The sequence below is a fragment of the Amphiprion ocellaris genome, chromosome 6 (genome assembly GCF_022539595.1).
Source record: "Amphiprion ocellaris isolate individual 3 ecotype Okinawa chromosome 6, ASM2253959v1, whole genome shotgun sequence".
Taxonomy (NCBI): Eukaryota; Metazoa; Chordata; class Actinopteri; family Pomacentridae; genus Amphiprion; species Amphiprion ocellaris.
The window spans coordinates 1,513,440-1,536,178 of NC_072771.1; the positions used below are offsets into that span (position 1 = coordinate 1,513,440).

Consider the following 22,739-nt stretch of genomic DNA (forward strand, 5'->3'; position numbering starts at 1 on the left):
CGTTTCTTACTTTTCTAGTTGTTGGGGATGAACGTGTTTTATTTTGGACTAAAGGCAAGTTTTCGAACACCGTCAGACACTTTGTTCTTTAAATAAAACTGAACATGCTGCAGTGTGCAAGCCGACAGTATTTCTGTCGTGTATCTTTTGTCATGACAACAGTAACATTCCTTCCTTGCTTCCTCTTTAATATTTAGTATAATTCCTCTGTCAGTCTTTCCTCCATTCTTTCCTCCAGCTGTTAGGTTGAAAACAGGTTCTCTGGAGGTTTCTAAATGTCACTGAGTTCAGTTCTGCTATCAGAGGAAACTGGTGTTCATCTGTCAGCAGCAACTTAACATTCCTCAGAGCTGCAGGAGGCACAAACATGACCAGTAGAACCAGTAGAACCAGCACAAACATGACAACAACAACCACCAGTAGAACCATTAGAACCAGCAGTACCAGCACAAACATGACAACAATAACCAGTAAAACCATTAGAACCAGTAGAACCACCACAAACATGACAACAATAACCAGTAGAACCATTAGAACCAGTAGAACCACCACAAACATGACAACAACAACCAGTACAACCATTAGAACCAGTAGAACCACCACAAACATGACAACAACAACCAGTAGAACCAGTACAAACATGACAACAACAACCAGTACAACCAGTAGAACCAGCACAAACATGACAACAATAACCAGTAGAACCATTACAACCAGTAGAACCACCACAAACATGACAACAACAACCAGTACAACCAGTAGAACCAGCACAAACATGACAACAATAACCAGTAGAACCATTAGAACCAGTAGAACCACCACAAACATGACCAGTAGAACCAGTAGAACCAGCACAAACATGACAACAACAACCAGTAGAACCATTAGAACCAGCAGTACCAGCACAAACATGACAACAACAACCAGTAAAACCATTAGAACCAGTAGAACCACCACAAACATGACAACAATAACCAGTAGAACCATTAGAACCAGTAGAACCACCACAAACATGACAACAATAACCAGTAGAACCATTAGAACCAGTAGAACCACCACAAACATGACAACAACAACCAGTAGAACCAGTACAAACATGACAACAACAACCAGTACAACCAGTAGAACCAGCACAAACATGACAACAATAACCAGTAGAACCAGTACTGCTCTCAGAGATAAGAGGCTCCGTCTGCTGCAGAAACATTCATCGGCTCAGCAGTTATTTAAGGAGCGTTCTGCTCTTTTACAACCTGAGGATTAAAAACTGCAGCTGCAAAACAACAACAACCAGAAACCAGAAAATCTGCACGTTTACCAGCTTTATCCATCTGTCCGTCGACAACCAAACTGAGCTGGTCCACAACAGAAATCTCATAAATTTAGTCTCTTTATCTTTCTGTTTCCACCCTGAAAAGTCTGAAAAATCTGAAAAGTCAGAAATAAATATGACATCTTTTCTATCAAGTCTGCATTTTTATCCCCAGAAACAGCCTCAAGAGTTCTAGATGTGAAAGTTCCAGAGCTCATTAACTCTACATCAGCTGCACAGAACCACATTCTCTTTCTGTTTCTGTTCTTTAATCCAGACTCAAGCCGCCTCTTTCTCCATGACTCAATAATTCCTCACATCAGTGAACAAAGCATCACAGTAGGCATCCACCTTAAATCAGCTAAATTTAACATCTTTTATCTCCTTTTCAAGCTTCCATCCTCATTTAATCTGCAGCTTTCTCTTAAAAAAGAACCAAAACTGTCTCAGGGGTTCATAAATCTGAAAACCGCAGTTTGATCTTCTAGGGAAAATGTGGAAAACAAAAATTTAAACAAATACTTTCAGATAATGGACAAATCAGACTTTATCACCTTAAACTAAAATATTACCACCTTAAACCAAACATTACTATTTCAACCAAAACATTACCACCTTAAACTAAAATATTACCACCTTAAACCAAACATTACTATTCAAACCAAAACATTACTAACTTAAACTAAAATATTACTACCTTAAATTAAAATATTACCACCTTAAAAGCAGACATTACCACTTAAACCAAAACATTACCACCTTTACCCAAAAATTACCACCTTAAACTAAAACATTACCATCTTAAACCAAACATTACCCAGAACATTACCACCTTAAATATTTTGTTTTAATGTAGTAATGTTTGGTTCATGATGGTTTAAGGTGGTAATGTTTTGATTAAGGTGGCAATGTTTGGTTTAAGATGGTAATGTTTTGATCAATGTTGTGGTTTAAGGTGGTAATTTTCTGATTTAAGGTGGTACTGCTCTGATTTTAGGTGGTTTTGTTCTGGTTTAAGGTGGTACTGTTCTGATTTAAGGTGGTAATGTTCTGATTTAAGGTGGTAATGTTTGATTTAAGGTGGCAATGTCTGATTTAAGGTGGTACGGTTCTGATTTAAGGTGGTAATGTTTGATTAAGGTGGCAATGTTTGGTTTAAGATGATAATGTTTAGATTAATGTTGTGGTTTAAGGTGCTAATTTTCTGATTTAAGGTGGTACTGCTCTGATTTTAGGTGGTACTGTTCTGATTTAAGGTGGTAATGTTTGATTTAAGGTGGCAATGTCTGATTTAAGGTGGTACGGTTCTGATTTAAGGTGGTATGGTTCTGATTTAAGGTGGTATTGTTGTGGTTACCAGCCTGGTGTCTCTACTGTGAACTCGCTCACACAGTTAAACTAACCCAGAGTTGACTAGCAGCCTGCTACTAGTTATCAGGACCGACCGCTGTTCTCTGGATTGTGTAACCTGAAGATGAGTCATGAGTCCAGAAATAGAGGACCGCGCCCACGCAGCACGGTGAGGCATTCAGGGACCGTTGGAACTTACAGAAGCAGCTTTTCCTCCTTCAGAAGAAAACGTCTCCTCAGGCGGTCATTATTTCATCAAAGCTATTTTTATTTTTATTTATTCATGTGTGTTCCGCTCACATTCATGGATTCACTCTGATGCACTTTAGACCATGCTGTGTTCACTGGAGTCCTGAATAATGGGATTAAAAATTCACATTTCAGCCACAGAGCTGCCAGGCACTGAAGCTGCTTCACAAAATCTGAAACTGTGTTTAATCGTCACTAAAAAGGAATAAGTTTAGAATTCTGAAGGCTGCTTGCGAGCGTATGGTCAGCTGAAATCTAAAAACGTCACAAAACAAATTCTACTTACATGATTCCAGTTGTGCAATTTAAATTAAAAGATAAACAACTTAATGTCAGTTCTGAGGGCTGCATATTTCTGATGTGTGACTCAGTGAATCTGAACAATTTGTGCTTGAAATTATTATTAATGTTATTATCATTATTATTAATAGTAGTAGTAGTAGTGGTAGTAGTATAGGTAGTATTTGACATTTGGATTTAAACAGAAACATTACCAACTTAAACCAAACAGTAATCAAACATAACAACCTTAAACCAAAACATTGCCAACCTAAAACAAACATTATCACCTTAACCCAAACATTACAATGGAATACCATCTTTAACCCAAACATTACCACTTCAAACCAAAACATTACCACCTTAAACCTAAACATCATCACATTACACCCAAACATTACCACTTCAAACCAAACATGACTACCTTGAACCCAAACATTACCACCTTAAACCTAACATTATCACATTAAACCCAAACAATACCACCTTAAACCAAGCATTACCACCGTTAACCCCAAAATTACCACCTTAAACAAAAACATTATCACATTAAACCCAAACAATACCACCTTAATCCAAACATGACCACCTTCATCCAAACATGACTACCTTTAACCCCGAAATTACCACCTTAAACCAAAAAATATCACCTTAAATTACATTTCCACTTTAAACCAAAACACTACCACCTTAAATCAAACATTACCACCTTAAACATAAACATCATCACATTACACCCAAACATTACCACCTTCACCCAAACATGACTACCTTTAATCCAAACATTACCACCTTAAACATAAACATCATCACATTACACCCAAACATTACAACCTAAAACCAAGCATTACCACCTATAACCCCAAAATTACCACCTTAAACCAAAACACTATCTACATTAAACCCAAACAATACCACTTTAACCCAAACATTAAAACCTTCACCCAAACATTACCACCTTAAATCAAAATTACTACCATAAACTAAAACATTGCGGCCTTAAACCAAACAATACCACCTTAAACCAAACATTACCACCTTTAACCCAAACATTACCACCTTAACCCAAACATTAACTAAACATTACCTCCTTTGACCAAAAATGACCACCTTAAACCAAACATTAACCCAGACATCAACACCTTAAACCCAAACAATACCACCTTAAATCAAAATATTACCGCCTTTGACCAAAAATTTCCATTTTTTAATTGACATAATATCTTCTTTAATAATTATTATGCATGGAACGCTGTTAGCATGACCTGTTTAGCTGGTAAAAGGAAACTGGAATTAACATCATCAGTGTTCCTAAAGAACGGGTAGAGCAAAGCTATGTCCTCTCTTCTAGTCTTTTTCACAACATTGTCAGCCTTGACTGAATGTCTCCCTCCAGCTCAGATGATCAGGATCAGACTAATTCTTTGGATTGTTTTCCATCAGTCAGTTTGTCCTCTTGGTCAGCAGTAACAGCAGCTAAATATCTAGAAAAGAGAAGGTTGATTTTTCAGACATTTAAAGCCCAAATGTCCTCTAATTCTAGAATGATCCATGAACTGATTCCAGAGGAAACGGCCGTCTGAAGCCACAAACGTCGTCATTCAGCTCATCTGTTTTCTAGCTTCCACAGGAGGCAGAGCTTTTATTCTCAGCAGCTTCAATAGGAGGTACAGTAGCCGACCTCTGGCCTCTGATGGATCCAAACTGAGCACCAGTTTAAGGCCTGAACGCTAAAAATCCACCGGAGGAGGCTCAGTGTTTTTCTGCTGTTTCCATGACGACGCGTCCCTCCCACGTCTCAGCCACATCCATCTTCAAAAACCGACCGACCAGCACGAGCAGAAGTATTTTCAGCTTCGATCACAAACGTTTAGTCACACAGAACTCCAAAATGATGACCTTTAATCAGCCAGAAAGCGTAAAAACACATTCTCAACCTTCAGACAACCAATCACCCACATCTGGACTCAGGATGAACAGATTTCATCACTTTCAAAAATTCACCTAAAATACGCCACTCACTGAAAACACACTCTGGACAAAATAAAAGAATTCTGAGCTCCTCGATTCCATGAAGAAACCACGACTGACTGAGCTGAGACCAACATTCATGAGATAAAAATCCTCTAAAATGAAAGAAAAAAGTGGAAAATGTGGCTTAGAGTCCAAAGATCTTCAGTTTAGTCTCACAGAGGAAAGAAAGCAGAACCTGATCGATCGATTATCTAAACAGTTTGTGGTTAACTTGGATCAGGTTTCATTAACCCTCAAGCGACCAAGTCATTTTAGCAACTAAAATGACAGAATGGGGTCATTTATGACTCCAGTATATTTTACACAGGAATACTTCTACTTTAGTGCCTCTTTTTGTGCTTTCTTACCTATTCCACTCCACTGCTTTTAAGATAGATATTCTAAAATATCCTTCTTTAATTACTCATGGATTTTAATCACTTTTGACTCAGAGCTAAAGTAAAACCATATGAACAATATGACGCACTATTTAGACAAGCGTTGTCTGCCACTTCTTTTAAAACATTTGTTTCCTTGTGTCCTCAAAACTAAATCAAAAGTACAGAAAAACAGCATCTACATAAACATCTCATCTGTATATGTGTAATGTAACATGCAGAGAAGCATTTAGATTACTGAAATATCTGAACGATGCAACAGTCCAAATGAGATGCCAAGTTAGCATGAAAGTACTGAAAAGTCATAGTAATAATATTCAGTGATGCGCTATTAGTGATATCTCAGGCACCGTCTTCACACACAGCTTGTTTGTGGCTATGTTCTGGGCACACTGGCTTGTCGCATGTAGCACATGCATGTAACACTTTACGGTCAGCACCTTCACCTGCCCCCCTTGCAGCCATATCTTGATCACCTGCTTGAGATGCCACAGCTATGGGATGGACCTCATGGTCAGATTCTACATCAGAATGGTCTGACATCTCAGAGATATGATCATCATTGTCTGATGGTGACTCATCTCCATCAGCTGAGCTATTTTCATCATCACTTTGGTAATCAAGAATCTGTCTCGGTGCTTCTGCAACAGTGAATCTTGCTATTCTAGGTCTGCCAGCCATAGTGCACTGCAAAACATTGAAATATAGTGATTAGAGGTAGAAATAAACAAATAAAACCAAAGCCTACAATAGTAAAAAACCTATACATCTTTCGGACAAGCTGTCATTATCCTGGTCACACCAGTAGGCCGATCCCTACAAAAAACTATGAGCAACTATAGGACATGTAGACTGACAAATTCATGGTAGGAAACATTTTTCTGATAAAAGATATAAAAATGGCAAATATAATTATACGGCTGGGGTCATAAATGACTCCACTGGGTCGCTTGAGGGTTTAAGCTGATTTATTTAGTTGCTGCTATTAAACACGTATTTCTGCCTTCTGGTTTGGACTTATTTAAAAACATATTCACTAAAACTGGACATCCCATAACAACTGCTCTGACAGAAAACATTACCAAAAAACTGGAGATAAAAAAATCAAGATTCATTCATAAATGTTCTCTGCCTGGATTTAAATTCTTAAAATGGAGTTTAGTTTGATTATTTTCCACAATGGTGGCAGCATCATGATGTGAAGCACGGTGGTGGCAGCATCATGATTTTGTGACTTAACTGACAGTTTGTAGAAATCTATTTTCACTTTGACATGAAAGTGTCTTATTTTGGTAAATTCTTGTCCAATAGATAGACATATAGACTATAGATAGACTATAGATAGATATATAGATAGATATATAGACTACAGATAGACATAGATAGATATATAGACTATAGATAGACTATAGATAAATATATACACTACAGATAGACTATAGATATATAGACTATAGATAGAGTATAGATAGATTATAGATAGATATATAGACCATAGATAGACTATAGCTAGATATATAGACTACAGATAGACTATAGATATAGATATATAGACTATAGTCTATATATATATATATATATATATATATATATACTACAGATAGACTATAGAGAGATATATAGACTATAGATATAGATAGATATATAGACTATAGTCTATATATATATATATATATAGACTACAGATAGACTATAGATAGATATATAGACTACAGATAGACTATAGCTATATAGACTATAGATAGACTATAGCTAGATATATAGACTATAGATAGACTATAGATAGAGTATAGATATAGATAGATATATAGACCATAGACTATAGCTAGATATATAGACTACAGATAGACTATAGATAGATATATAGACTATAGATAGATTATACATAGATATATAGACTATAGATAGTCTATAGATAGATATATAGATATATAGACTACAGACTATAGATAGATATATAGATATATAGATATATAGACTACAGATAGACTATAGATAGATTATAGATAGATATATAGACTATAGATAGAGTATAGATAGATTATAGATATATAGACCATAGACTATAGATATATATATATATAGATAGATTATAGATAGATATATAGACTATAGATAGTCTATAGATAGATATATAGATATATAGACCATAGACTATAGATATATATATATATATAGATAGATTATAGATAGATATATAGACTATAGATAGTCTATAGATAGATATATAGATATATAGACTACAGATAGACTATAGATAGATATATAGACTATAGATAGACTATAGATAGAAATATAGACTATAGATAGTCTATAGATAGATATATAGATATATAGACTACAGATAGACTATAGACAGATATATAGACTATAGATAGACTATAGATAGATTATAGATAGATGTAGATGATAGATATATAGATAAATGGATGCATGATTGAGAGGCAGATGTGATGCTGGATGAGGAGGAGGCTGTTACATAAATCCATCCTCCCTCCTTAATCCTCCCTCCATCCTCAGCATTCTTACATAATCCCCCAGCAGATGGATTCCTACCTGTTCACACCTCTACATCCCTCACAGACCACCACCATCAGACCCCCGGCCAGCGGGACGAGGGCTGCCCCGCTGGCCGGCCGAGGCGCACTGCAGCCCGGCGTGTCACCGCTCCAGGAGCCGGAGCGATGACACGCCGGGCTGCAGTGCGCCGTAGCGGGGAAACGACGCGTCTCCCCCGGACAAGGTCGAGCAAAGCGCCGCTGGAAGCAGCCGCGTTTTATCCAGCAGAAAGTAACGGCTCCGTGAGACTGTGTTTCTCTCCAATCTATAATCTATATTATATATTATATACTGTACATGTACAATAAGAACTGCAGTACCGGATCATGTATAAATACACAGAAATACTGCAGCAGGAGGACAGCCACAGAAAGACGCAGAAAGGTGAGTCTTACCTGTTCAGACCCGCTGCTGTCTGACGGTGTGTCCGTTACTGTCAGAGTGTGTGTCAGTGTGTGTGTGTGTGTGTGTGTGTGTGTGTGTGTGTGTGTGTGTGTGTTTGTGTGTCTGGACGGGTCCATTTAGCAGCAGCAGGGGGGGAGATAAACATGACGCTGCAGCACTCGACGAAGAGGAAAGAAGACGAGCTGGAAAATAATAAAAAATGATTTAATTTTTTTTATTCAGCTGAGAAAGCTTTTAGGAAAGAATTAGAATTAGCTTTTCCTCTGAAGATAAAATTATTTACATTTTTTAAAATGTTTTTTATTTTTATTTTTCACTTTTATTTTTTATTTAAAAAAAAAAATAAATAAATAAATAAATAAATAAATAAATAAATATATATATATATGTGTGTGTGTGTGTGTGTGTGTGTGTGTGTGTGTGTGTGTGTGTGTGTGTGTGTGTGTGTGTGTGTTTAAGTTACTTTTTTAAGTTGTCCCATCTAGTATTGGCAGATTACTATTCTTTAATATTTTAATAATTTATTAAAATTTATTTTAAAAAAATAATTTTTAATAATTAAAATTATTTTTATATTTTATTTAATATTTTTTTAATTCTATATTTATTATATAAGTGTGTTTTTTGAGGGAAATTCTGTTTTACATTTATTTTGTATTTTTATTTATTATTAAGTTGATTAAAACATAAGTTGTTAAAGCTCATATTGCCAGATTTTCTTCGAGTTCTTTTTTTAATTAAAGTTTTATTTGAGGGAAATTATGAACACAACTTTTATTAGAGAATTTGTTTTTCTTTTTCAGACTAAATGACTGCAATTCAAAAATATAATAAATAAAAATCTGGCAATACAAGCTGGAATAACTACATTTTTATAAATTTTAAAGAAACTATTTCCCTCAAGTAACACATTTTAAATATATATGTGTGTTATTTGAGGGGAAATTACCATAATTAATAATAATAATATATTAAAAAAAATTGGCATATATTTGTTAAATAATAATCCATCATATATGAACAAACTATAATTTTACAGTAAAAACACACATTTCTGACAATATTTATAGTTTTGGATTGTTTTTGTTTCAACATTAACACATAAATAATACTAATATATATTAATGTGATTTAATTCAATATTATCTGTAATTTAATAAAATCTGTCAAACACATTTTTTCTTCCAAATAACAGCAAATATCTATAAAACAAGAATATAGGGTTTTTGCTGATTTTATTACAGAAAATTCAATAAAGAAGTTATTGTTTATAATAAACTGGTGTTTTATTGACTTTTTTTGTTAATGTAATTTCTTCTGTGATTTTATCAGTTATTATGTATAATTTAGTAAAACAAATTAAATCTGTAAAATGGATATAAATAGTTGAGAAACTTAGACTTAGACTCATTAAAAGTTTCATTTTTATTTTATTGATGATTAAGTTTTATTTTTCTTTTATAGATGATTAAATTCGTTTTATTTTTATTTTATAGATGATTAAAACTATTTAATTTTTATTTTATAGATGATTAAAACCGTTTTATTTTTATTTTATGGATGATTAAAACCATTTAATTTTTATTTTATAGATGATTAAAACCGTTTTTTATTTTATCGATCATTAAAACCGTTTTTTTTATTTTATGGATGATTAAAACCATTTAATTTTTATTTTATAGATGATTAAAACCGTTTTATTTTTATTTCATAGATCATTAAAACCGTTTTATTTTTATTTTATAGATGATTGAAACCGTTTTATTTTTATTTTATAGAGCATTAAATCGGAGTGTTTTTCTTTCAGTGAATATTTTTATTTCTTGTTCTTCTTCTGTGGTTTTTGTTTCCGACCCTCCAGCCGCCGCGGCTTTCAAATCTTCTCTCTGACCTTAATCTGATCATTCAGAGCAGCAGGTCAGACAGGAAGCTGCATTCAGGAGGATCAAACTGTGGCCCGCGGCCCTGCAGGGGTCTCTGAGGAGCATCCGAGGGTCCAGAAGAGGATGTTAGATATGATTCACGGCATTATAAAGAAGGTGGTTATTTAGACATTTTCAGCTTAAATCAGTCTCTGCTTCATTCCGTCGTATTAAAGATGCTTTCATGTCGTTTTCTGTCCTGTTTTGGTCATTTTTTGTGTCTTTGTGGGGGTTTTTTTTGTTTGTTTCTGCAGTATTTTTCATCTTTTTGTTTTTGTTTTGTGTTTTGGTGGTTGTTTAACTTGTCTTGGTTATAATTTTTGATCTTCTTGCATTTGTTTTGTGTGTTTTTGTGGTTGTTGTTTACCTATTTGAAGTCGTTTTGTGTCGCTGAGGAATGTTTTTGTTGTTGTTTTGCAATCGTTTTATTTAATATAATCTAATATTTTGCTGTATTTTCTCATATTTCTGCAGCTGCTTTGTATCTCTGTGGTTACTTTAAATGTCTTTACTAATCTGGAATCATTTAGTGTCTCTTTGTAGTAGTTTTGTGTCTTGTTGTCGTCATGTTTTACATCCAACAGCAACAACTTTGTGTTCATTTCTTGTGTGTCTCTGGGTTTGTTTCACACCTCGACAATAGAGTGCTTTTTGGTCCCTGTGGTTGTTTTACAAGTTATTTTACTTCATATGGTTTAATATTTTGCTGCAGTTTCCTGTATCTCTGTAGCTCTTTGGTGTCTCTGTGTTCCTTTAACTTGTCTTGGAAATAATTTTGTGTCTTTGTGGTTGTTTATTTTTACATAAATCAGACTTTATCTCCAGAATAACGTCTCTCTGTGGTAGTTTTGTGTGTTCTGAACAGTTTTAATGTGCCAGTTGGTTACAGAGCAGAAGACTTTCTGATAACTGCTGCCGTCTCCTGTCTCCGTCCTGGTTCAGGGGGTCCAGGTCACCACCCTGACGGCGGTCTGAGCGGCCCTCCGGATGTCTGGGTGCCTGGCCTCGGTCGTCCTGGCCAGCAGGGGGAGCTGCTGCAGCAGGAGGCGGCGGCCGTCCGGAGCTTCGGCCAGCGCCGTCAGAGCTCTCAGCGAGTAGAGGACCAAGGCCTTTGACCGCTCGTCTTCCTCCAGCCGTTTGGACAGAAGGTCCAGCAGAACCGGAACCACGTCCAGGTCCAGACAGCGGAGCTTCCCTGGACGGACAATCAGAGCCAATGAGAGGACCAGAACCTGCTGGACCACTTTGGAAAAGTTTTATGTCTGTGTGTGGTTTTTTTCTGGGACTACCTGTTGGTTTTAGTCTGTTTTAGTTGATTGTGGTCAATTTATGTCTTATTAGTGTCTGTTTTCATCTATTTAGAGTTGTTTTGTGTCTCGTTTTTTGTTTCCTCGCAGTAGTTTTGTGTCTTTTTAGTTGCTTTGTGTCTCTTTGTGGTCAATTTGTCTGGTTATCTTGACTCTATTTGTGTTCGTGATTTTTCATTTTTGGGTCATTGTGTGTCTCTTTTTTTGTTTCCTTGTAGTTGATTTGTGTCTTTTGAGTTGTTTTGAGTCTCTCTGTGGTCATTTTATGTCTTTCTAGTGGTCATTTTCATTTATTTGTGGTTGTTTTGTGTCTTTTTCTCTTCATTTTGTCTCTTTTGTTTTTGTCAGTAGTTTTGTGTCTTTTTAGTTTTTTTCTTTCTTTTTGTGGTCTTTCTGTTGGTTTTGGTCTGTTTTAGATGCTTGGCGTCTCTTTCTGGTCGTTTTGTGTCTCTTTTTTGTCTCCCTGCAGTAGTTTTGTGTCTCTTTGTGGTAACTCGGTGCTTTTGCAGCTGTTTTGTGTATCTGTGCTTGTTTTAATCGTATTTGCAGTCGTTTTATTTGTCTTTGTTGTTATTCTGAGCTCCTTTCTGTTGTCTTTGTGACTGTTTTATGTCTTTTGCAGCAGTTTTGTGTCTCTGTTGCTGTTATGTGTAACATTGTGGGTGTTCTCTTTATTGCAGTTTTGAATTTTTTAATAAAACAACCAGTGATCCATTAATAGGATTAACATCCTCAGAAGTCTTTGTCATGGTGTCCCTTTACTAGATAAACTCTCACAGTGCTCTCTGCTTTAACTGTAGTCTGAGTGACGCCTCCTCTGGTCTCTACAGGAGTAAACAGGAAGAGGCTCCACCTGCTGGAGCAACCAGGAACTACAGCTGATCTACGATGCGTTCATGACATCGAGTCGTCAGGAGTTCTGTACCTGCGGTGATGATCGCCACGTTCATGACGACTCCGGCAGCGTTGGTCCGAACGTCCACGTCTTCGTCCTGCAGCAGACCGACGAGGACAGGAAGGACCGCCCCCTCACACACCTGCCGCTTCCCCTCCACAGGTATGCTGAGACAAACAAACAAACAAACAAACTGTGGAACTGTGTACAGTAAACAAACAAACAAACAGTGGATCAGGTGAACAAACAAACTAACAAAAACAAACAAACAGTGGAACCAGTGTACAGTAAACAAACAAACAAAAAGTGGAACCAGTGTACAGTAAACAAACAAACAAACAGTGGAACCAGGGAACAAACAAACAAACAATGGAACCACTCTACAGTAAACAAACAAACAGTGGAACCAGTATACAGTGAACAAATAAACAATGAAACCAGTGAACAAACAAACAAACAGTGGAACCAGTGAACAAACAAACAAATAAACCATGGAACCATGTACAGTGAACAAACGAACAAGCAAACAAACAACCAGTGGAAGCGTCGTTCAACCTGAGCTCCATCAATGATGCCGCCGCCTCCCTGCGGACCTCCGGGGAGCGTCGGGTCAGTTTGCGGCCGAGCAGAGAGACTCCGTCTGAGGCCAGAGCCGGCAGAGCGTCGAGTCTGGAGCAGCAGCTGATGGTGGAGAGCAGCAGCACCTCTTCCTCATCTCCATCATCTCCATCATCTTCATCCTCTCCATCCTGTTGCTGGAGCTTCAGCATCAATTTAGGAACCAGACAGAGGAGAGCGTCTGCACCTGCAGGACGACGACACAGAAATAAACCAGGTAAACACAGAAATAAACCAGGTAAAGACAGGAAGTGATGCGTGTTCTGGGGGCGGAGCTAACCTGCCGGCAGCAGAGCCAGGCAGTTCAGAGCTCGGAGAGCATTGATCCTAGAGGAGGACGAGGAGTCGTCCAGGAGCTGAGACAGCGAAGGGAGGAGGGAGGAGGAGAGAACAGCCTGTCTGCAGGAGGAAACAGGAAGTAGAACGGCTCAACACACCTAAACAGGAAGTAGAATAAATTTACAGACCGAAACAGGAAGTAGAACAAACTAACATTAACGCTGTGTTTTTATCTTGTTTTCTGTGTTGATTTTTTTATTTATTTTCCTTTTCAGATTAATTTTACAACTTGCTTTAGTATTTTTTGTGTTGCTGTAGTATTTTACATTTCTTTGATTTTTTTAAATTTAATTTGACTTTCAAATAATGTTTTGATGTAGAAAAATGTTTTAATCGGTTTCCTGCTAAAAAGAGCTGCTGCTGATTCTTGCCACCTGTTTTTGGTCGTTTTGCTGTTGTTGTTTTGTGTTTTTATTTATCTTTGCACTTTTAAACTTTATTTTTATTTTTTATTTTTATTTTTTCTGTTAAGCCACTTTATCCTCATCTCTCACCCTTGTATATACTGTAAATATTATTACTATTGTTCTATTATTATTTTATTCTTATCACTACGTCCACTGTTACATAAGCTGCTGTAACAATGTAAATTTCCCCTGGAGTGGGGAGAAATAAAGAACTTTATCTTTATCTTATCTTATCTTATCTTAAAATCTATTCCATTTCCTCAGGTGGTCATCAGCGTCACACTGACCCCTGCTGGTCACTGCACAGCACTGCGACAACAAACTGCTTCATTTAGATGGAATCACTTATCTGTTTTCTTTGTGGTTGTTTTGTGTCTTTTTGTGGTTGTTTTGTGTCTTTTCGGGGTTGTTTTGTGTCTTTGTTTCAGGTGTTTTTACCTGCCGATGCTGTGAGCCGTCACCAGGTGAAGCAGCTCACAGGTTTTGGATCGGACTGACGGATCTTCATCCTTCAGCAGATCCTGCAGCTGCTCCAGAAAACCTGCAGCAGAAGAAAAACAAGTCTGTCGTCCAAACGACGTCCATGTTTGATTTAATTTAAACTGCTGGATGTGAACTCTGGAACACGACACTTCGGTTTGATTTATTTTCCTCAAAGACACAAACGGACTTTAAGAAAATCTTATTTTACTGAACAAATGTCTGCTTGTAGGTTAAAATATTTCCTGAGCAGAAACACATAAACACCTGAAGGCTAAAGTAGTGGAAGAAGTACTCAGATTACATCAGAAGTTAAAGTAGTGGAAGAAGTACTGAGATTACATCAGAAGTTAAAGTACCAGTAGTAGCAAAACAGACCAAAGTATTTTCTGTTTATAGTATCAGGACATAATAAAGTATTTCACAATGAACACATCAGCAGCTAAATAACTCATAAATTTATTATTCTATGAAACTAAATGCATCCAAACAAACTACTATTTATGTTTTAAGATAATGTCTCAAACTTTAAATGTTCAACACCTGAAATTATTTCACTGTTCTTAAAGTGGTTTGATTATTTTAAATTAATTATTAAGAATAAAATGAATCACATCTAGAGAAACTTCACTGAGACTTTATTATGATTCATATTTACAAAAATGATCATAAAATTATTTAAAACCAGCAGCTTCTGATACAGCAGCCAAAGCTTCAAGCTAGTTAGCTAATGCTAATAGATTAGCATAAAGTCAGCTACTTCGCTAATGCTACACCAAGCTAATGCTAATAGAGTAACATAAAGTCAGCTAGTTAGCCAGGTAGTTACCGTTGTAGCAAGCTAACATAACGTAACGTCATTAGTTTAATATGGAGTCAGCTAATTAGCTAGGTAGTGCTACAGTAAGCTAAAAGGGCTTACATTAGTAGCTTAACATAAAATCAGTCACAGAGCTAGTTAGCTCGTGCTACAGCGAGCTAAATGGCATAACGATTTGCTTAATGAAGTCAACTAGTTACCTACGTAGCTGGTGCTACAGCAAGCTATTGTGACACTACGATTAGCCTAACATGAGATCAGCTAATTAGCTAATCAGCTAGTGCTACAGCAAGCTAATTAGCATAATATTATTAGCTTAAAATGTGTGAAAACAGCCAGTTAGCTAACTAGCTATTGCTACAGCGAGCTATTTGACGTAACGATTAGCTTAACATGGAGTTAGCTAGTTCGCTAATTTGACACTTCCTTCATTCAGAAGCAGCACAGGTGTGTTATTAATCAACTGATTTTTAAATTCTATTTTTCTGGGTAACTGTAAAAACATTTGAAACAATTTTCTGATTAATTAATGAGGTGATTCCTGATGAAAATAATCTTTAAAATCTACTAAACCTTGATGCTGTTTTTACGTTAATGCCTAAATACTGATGACCTCATGGAGTCTTTTTACTCTGTAATTTTTTCCTGGTTTTACTGGGACCCTGTTACTGGTACCGCAGCGGACCGGGCTGGACTCGGTCTTACCGCCGGTCACGGTCCGGTAGAGCCGCTCCGGGTCCCTCATCAGGTCGCAGAGTGAAGCCAGAGATCGGAGCCTCTCGGCAGCCTCCGGCTGCTGCAGCCGCCCGAACAGCAGCGGAACGTCCCACCGGCCGAAGGCCACCGGAGCCCGGGTCGAGTCCATTGTAGCACCGAGCAACTGAACTGGGTTAAGGAGCACCGGACGGGTCGGTGAGCCGGGCGGAGATCGCCTAGCAACCGAATGTAAACATCCCGGCGTGGTGCTGCGTTCAGGGCGAGTTGGAAAAAACGGATTTAAACCTCCAGCTGACCAGAAATTAAAGAATCATTGAAGCTGCTGCTTGTGGCTGTTTTGTGTTTTTCTCATCATTTTATTGTTGGTCTTTTTGTGTCTCTTTGTGGTTGTTTTGTGTATTAGTCATCATTTTCCATCCCTTTCTGTGTCTGTTTTTGGTCTTTTGTGTCTCTTTAAGGTCTTTTCGTGTATTTGTCATCATTTTGCATCTCTTTCTGCATCTCTTTGTGGTCATTTTGTCTCTCTGTGGTTGATTTTTGTGATCTTTTTGTGTCTCTTGTTTTTTGTCTCTTCCATCATTCTGTCTCTGCGGTGGATTTTTGTGGACTTTGTGTCTTGTCTTCATTGTTTTGTCTCTTTGTGGTTGTTTTTTGTAGTCTTTTTGTGACTCTTTTTCATCATTTTGTCTCTGCGGTGTTGTGTGTCTCTGCAGTCAGTTTGTTGGTGTGTGAGGCTGCTCATGAACTTCTGTTCTAACATGAATCCTGCAGAGCTTCTGATTTACACAAATAAAAGCAACATCAGTGAGAAAATGAACTTTTTATTTGTGGTTAAAGACAAAGTGAGGCTAACAACACATGAAGGAAGGAAACACCTTCTTCTATTTCTCTCTGTCCTCCCAGAACTCAGCTGGTTGAAAATAAAAACTCCACATGGAAGAAATCAACTGAAATCGTTTTGGGACCAGACTGAGTTGAACTTTTCACGGATGATAAACCCTTAAAGACCGTTGGAGTTCAGGGTTTAATTCAGTCCGACTCTGGATCTAAACAACTGATGAGCTTCAACTTAAAAAGAAATAAAACAATCTTGTCATTTCTTTGAGTTCATTTCTTCTTTTTCTTGCTCTTCTTGCCTCCTTCTCCCTGCTGAGAACTCGTGTCGCTTCCACCGCCCTTCTGAGTCCGAGTCTTTAGTTTAGGGATCATCTCTGCTACGTAGAACATCACGTCTTTACCTGTAGGACAACACAAACATCACATCTTTACCTGTAGGAGTAATGACTAAACATTGTGGTCATTTTGTGTCTCTGTGGTCGTTTCACGTCTTTGTGGTCGTGTTGTGTCTCTTTGTGGTCGTTTTGTGTCTCTTTGGGGTTGTTTTGTGTGTCTTTGTCGTTGTTTGTGTCGCTTCCTTACGGGATGTGAACTTCTCCTGACAGAAGCTGCCGTCTGCCTGCTTCATCTGCACTCGGACCCTCCCTCTGAACTGGACGTCCCGGTTCCACTCTCTGGGATGCATCTTGTTCTGGAAAACACACGCATGATGAAGTCATGTGATGTCAGAGTGATGTCAGAGCGACGTTGGGTCTTACCTCCACGTAGACATTCATCCCTGCTGCCGTCAGAACATCTCTGATCTCAGCGCAGGACGGGTTCTCCACGGCCTGCAGACACAGTAACTAAAAGTAAGGATCTCAAGCTTTTATTTTGAAAAGTGGTGTATTTTCTGTTTGAATTAGCAAAAATTTTGGCTCAGACCATCCAGAAGTGAAGAAATTATTCCATCTAAAATCAAACAAATCTGTGAAAAGTTCCTTCCTGACCTCCTCAGAACATCTGGTTCTTCATCTCCAGTAACTTTATCAATGATCAGAGTTCTACCTTGATACTGGGAATATTTCCAGAGTTCCAGGTCCTTGAAGTCCATAGAGGAGAACGTCTCCTGGAGAAAGTTCTAGAGTAGACCTACTGACAACTGGAGAAAGTTCTAGAGTAGACCTACCAACAACTGGAGAAAGTTCTAGACTTTCTCCAGGAGACGTTCTCCTCTATGGACTTCAAGGACCTGGAACTCTGGAAATATTCCCAGTCTGAAGGTAGAACTCTGATCATTGATAAAGTTACTGGAGATGAAGAACCAGATGTTCTGAGGAGGTTCTCTGGTGGATTTTTCTGACGTTCAGTTGGTGAGATGTGATACGAACCTTCTCCGTTGGGATCCTTCGACCTTCAGCCAACGTCTTCTTACTGTTGATGTAGATCGGATAGACACAGATGAACCTGGAACAGAACAGAAAGTCTCAATCTGAGGCGATTATTTAGTAGAAATATGGATCCATCCATAGATAAACATAACAGGAACTTTATGGAGACACAATACCATAACTAATTGGAAAATGTGCAGTTCTTTCCATTTTCAAAGACCCATAATAACCCATTACTGTCATTTTGGACCATTTTAAGTCATTTTAGACCATTTTCATCTTATTTAATATTCATTTTGAGTCTTCCAGGACAAGTTTGAAGTGTTTTTCTGACATTTTTTAATCATTTTGGACAAATTTCAAGCCATTTTGGTTCATCTTTAACTCATTCTAGACCAATTTTGAGCCATTTTGGAAATATTTCAAGTAATTTCAGACCAGATTTAAGTCATCTTTGGTGAAATTTCGACCAAAGACTGTGTTTTAGTAGAAATATGGATCCATTCATAGATATACACTTACAGGAACTTTATGGAAATTTTGAACTTTTTTTTGTGTCCAAGGCCCAATAACTAAACTGTGATCTCTGCTGGATCCATCCAGTCTTTCAGATCTAATAGAAACTGTTCTGTTTATGTTCTCACCACATGTCATGGCTGTTGGAGTTAAATTTCTGCAGATATTTAACATTTAAATGGCTTCACATGTTTCTTTTTGAGGGTGAAAACACAAAAGTTCACCGATGAAATTCTAAAAATTCATCCAAAAGTATTTCCCAGATCTTAGTTTTGGTTCTTAAAGAACAAATAAACTGTTTTAGGACTCAGACTGACACCTATTCTACTCAATAATCCTGTTTAATATCCATACTTTCAGAGGTCCTGTTCATATTTCCAACTTCAACTGAGGGATTATTAAAGATTATCTGCTCCTAAGAACTAAAAATGACTTTAAACATGTTCTCTTTAATGTAGCGTGTTTTTAACATGTTTATTCTGGCAGCAAGGAGACAGATTACATCACATTTATTCAATTTTACTTCTAAATGTTAAATAAAGTTTAAATACAATAAAATAAAAATGTCTATTTTATGGAACAAACCAAAAACGAGATGAAAAAAGTTCAATCATTTTAACTGCATTTTTTAAGCCTTTTTCCTCATTTAAATACAGTAAAAATTCTAAAATTTTATAATTAAACATTGTAAAACAACAAGTTACAGACTGTGGATGTGAACATTATTTACAGTTTTGACCTTTTTTTTTTTTTTTTTTTTACATTTGACATTTCTGTGACTTTACTAGATTATATCTGGCAACAAAACAGGAAAAACCTTAAAAAAAAGAGAGAGAAAGGAATCCTTAATAATCTTAATTTTCTTTCAAATAACAACAAATATTAGTAAAATAATGACATTTTTGGTGATTTAAATGGAAAAAAATTGTAGAATTTACAGTTAAATGTTGTAAAATGATGAAATACTATTTATAAAAATACAGACTGTGTATGAGGACGCTATTTACAGTTTTATTTAGTTTTTTACATTCGACACGTAAATTAATGTTTTTTTCTGACTTTCCTAGATTATATCTGAAAAACCTAAAAAAAAAAAAAGAGAAAAGAATCCTTAATAATCTTAATTTTCATTCAAATAACAACAAATATTAGCAAAACAATGACAGTTTTAGTGATTTAATGTAGAGGTAGACCGATATGTCGGCCGGCCGATATTTTGGGCCGATATATGGACTTTTTCCAATATCGGCCATCGGCCGATTTTTACAAATAAAAAGCCGATTTGTGATCAGGCACCCGTACGGGCAGCTGCCGCGACCGCTTTTCTCTTAGAAGGACCCCCGGCACTCAGAGAGCGGAGCGAGTGAGCCAGGCAACAACAAGCCTCGCTCCACACCTGCTTATTTTGTAAAAAAAAAAAAAAAAAAAAAAAATGTAAGAGATTTGTTTCTTGGTAAGAGAGAAAATGCAATGTTGATTTAGCCTTTAAAAGTCTTTACTGTGTGATCATCAAACTGTAAAAGTTAGCCGTTTAAGTTTTAGCGTCAGCCTCAGGCATACAAGCAAGTGAGAAAGTGAAAGTAAAAGTAAATCTGTGGATGCACTGTGTGTGTGTGTGTGGTGCGCGCCTATGTCCAGAGCGAGGCTGCTGCACATCCCTCATCTGCACACCCAGCGTCCGTATGTTTATATTATCTAATTATACTAGCAGCCCCCCCCCCCCCCCCCCCCCCCCCCCCAAAAAAAAAAAATCAGCTTCTAAATAGATATCGGCCGAAAATTTTTTTAAAAATCAGGATCGGCCTTTGAAAATCCCATATCGGTCGACCTCTAATTTAAGGACAATAAAATCACAGAATTTTACAGTTAAAAAAGCACGAATTCATATTTATACAAGCACAGATTTCTGATGTGGACGTTATTTACGGTTTTATTTTGGGTTTTTTTGTTTGTTTTTCACATTCAACATGTAAATTAACACGTTTTTTTAATACCTGGTATTTAACAAAATAGGAAAAACCTTAAAAAAAAAGAAGAAGAAAAAAGAAAATACATCTTTAAAAATTTAAATTTTCATTCAAATAACAAATATTCATAAAATAATGACAGTTCTGGTGGTTTAAATGGAATAAAATCGTACAATTTTACAGTTACACATTGTAAAACGATGAAATACTATTTATACAAATATAGATTTCTGATGTGGATGTCATTGAGTTTTATTTTGCTTGTTTTTCACATTCAACATGTCAATTAGCAATTTTTTTTAATACCTGGCATTTAACAAACCAGCAAAAATCTAAATGATAAAAAAACAGCTTTCAAGAAATCCTTAATATATTTTAATTTTTTTTCAAATAACAAATATTAGTAAAAATAATGACATTTTTGCTCATTTAAATGGAATAAAATAGTAGAATTTTACAGTCAAATGTTGTAAAACAATCAAATACTACATAAAAATACAGATTTCTGATGTATGTTATTTACAGTTTTTTAGTTGTTTTTTGTTTTTTTCACATTCAAAATGTTAACACGTGTTTTTATATCTGGCACTTAACAAAACAGGATAAACCTTTAAAAAAGAAGAAGGATAAAAAGGAAAGATATTCTTAGTAACTTTAATTTTCATTCAAATAAAAGAATATTAGTAGAATAATGACACTTTTGGTGGTTTAAATAGAATAAAGTCGGAGAATTTTACAGCTAAACATTGTAAAACGATGAAATAATATTTATAAAACCAGATTGTTGATGTAATTTACAGGGTTTTTGTTGTTTTTTAGTGTTGGGACGTAAATTAATACTGTTTGCTGTAACTTTACCAGTGACTGTAATACAGTAAAACTGTGAAAATCAGTTGTAAAGTAAGAAAGAAAAGTTTCAAAAGTTAAAATCCTCCGTGTTTACCAGATTTAATTAAATATTAGTTGTTTTTTTGTTTAAATATTAGTGGATCAGTGCACGTGAGGCTGGAACACGTCATCTAAACGGAAAGACGGGAGGACAAACTTCATGTAAAAACTAAACCTTTCATATTCTCATTCTGACAACAACTACAACAATAACTGAAGTATAAAACCATGACACACGACGAATTAAAAATAGCTTCATAAAATGTATAATAGTGGTTAATAGGCTTCATTAAAGCCAAACATTCCAACTATCAGACCTTCAACCGTGTAAACCAAAAAAAGCATCTTTTCATGGACTTTAAGGTAAGACTTAAACTATACCGAGCACTAAACTTGTCCTTCATGGTCGGCATGTTTACTGAAATAACTCTAGTAACAGATAGTTTAGTTTTCAGAGACCAGAGCTGCTCTTAAATCCAGAAAGTCTCTCGAAGTCCATGTGAGCTAACCGCTAGCCTGTTAGCCTAGCACGCTAACCGCTAGCCTGTTAGCCTAGCGTGCTAACGGGCTAGCTGCTTTAAACTCACCTCTCCTTGTCGGCGGGATTCTGAGTCAGATGAGCCATAACTGGACTGGAGCGGTCACAGACTAATATGAAGCTTTTTATCCGCTAATATCGAGCCTCCATTAGCAGCTCTGTAGCCGTTAGCAGCTAATAGCCGTCTGGCTGCTCCGACTGTTCACAACTTCTTCTTCTTCTTCTTCTTCTCTACTAACGGCAGCTGACAACATCCGGTCAGCGGCGCCACCTTCCCGGTCTGGAGGAGGAACTGCAGCTACAGAACTCCTCACACCCAGGTTCAATTATATCAACAATCATTGTGTTTCCACACAGCGAAATTTTGATTGGTGACGTGCAGCTATAGATAAAAAATAGAAAATTGCACACTATATACAAATAAAATAAAATATATTTTTAAAAAATCCTCACAAATATAAATATGCAGACAGAGTTAGTGCACGTGAGCAGTAGGATGAGTGCTAAAGTGCAGTCCAGTACAAGACTCAGTTCTTTATTGCACATAGTGTAT

General features: G+C 36.5%; 3 protein-coding genes and 1 long non-coding RNA gene across 7 annotated transcripts in view; 1 reads left to right on the forward strand and 3 right to left on the reverse strand.

Moving 5' to 3' along the window:
• The window catches only part of dmtn (dematin actin binding protein), a 41,607-nt gene extending 33,000 nt beyond the window's left edge, over positions 1-8,607 (reverse strand). The window contains exon 1 of the transcript XR_008601863.1: positions 8,556-8,607. The gene's annotated coding sequence lies outside the window, so the exon portion shown is untranslated. The remainder of the gene's footprint in view (positions 1-8,555) is intronic.
• Positions 8,301-16,063, forward strand: LOC118469334 (uncharacterized). 4 transcript variants are annotated; one of them, XR_008601865.1, is made up of 4 exons: positions 8,301-8,544; positions 10,475-10,604; positions 11,430-11,751; positions 12,625-14,276. It is a non-coding gene; the product is annotated as an uncharacterized LOC118469334 (long non-coding RNA). The 4 variants fall into 4 exon arrangements; XR_008601867.1 differs by lacking the exon at positions 8,301-8,544 and adding an exon at positions 14,482-16,063 and having other exon boundaries at positions 10,389-10,604; positions 12,625-12,851; XR_008601866.1 differs by lacking the exon at positions 8,301-8,544 and having other exon boundaries at positions 10,393-10,604; positions 11,430-11,747.
• Positions 11,331-16,354, reverse strand: rsph14 (radial spoke head 14 homolog). Its single transcript, XM_023296178.3, has 6 exons — positions 16,059-16,354; positions 14,492-14,594; positions 13,588-13,706; positions 13,245-13,494; positions 12,720-12,856; positions 11,331-11,682 (listed from the first exon to the last, which is right to left on the reverse strand). Exons 1-6 carry the CDS (start codon positions 16,216-16,218, stop codon positions 11,426-11,428), a joined length of 1,026 nt encoding a protein of 341 aa, XP_023151946.2. The 5' UTR covers positions 16,219-16,354; the 3' UTR covers positions 11,331-11,425.
• Positions 16,355-16,875: 521 nt separating this feature from the next.
• Positions 16,876-22,415, reverse strand: srp19 (signal recognition particle 19). The gene is made up of 5 exons (XM_023296176.3): positions 22,236-22,415; positions 18,278-18,353; positions 17,666-17,737; positions 17,490-17,598; positions 16,876-17,308 (listed from the first exon to the last, which is right to left on the reverse strand). Exons 1-5 carry the CDS (start codon positions 22,271-22,273, stop codon positions 17,178-17,180), a joined length of 426 nt encoding a protein of 141 aa, XP_023151944.1. The 5' UTR covers positions 22,274-22,415; the 3' UTR covers positions 16,876-17,177.
• Between the last annotated feature and the right edge of the window lie 324 nt (positions 22,416-22,739).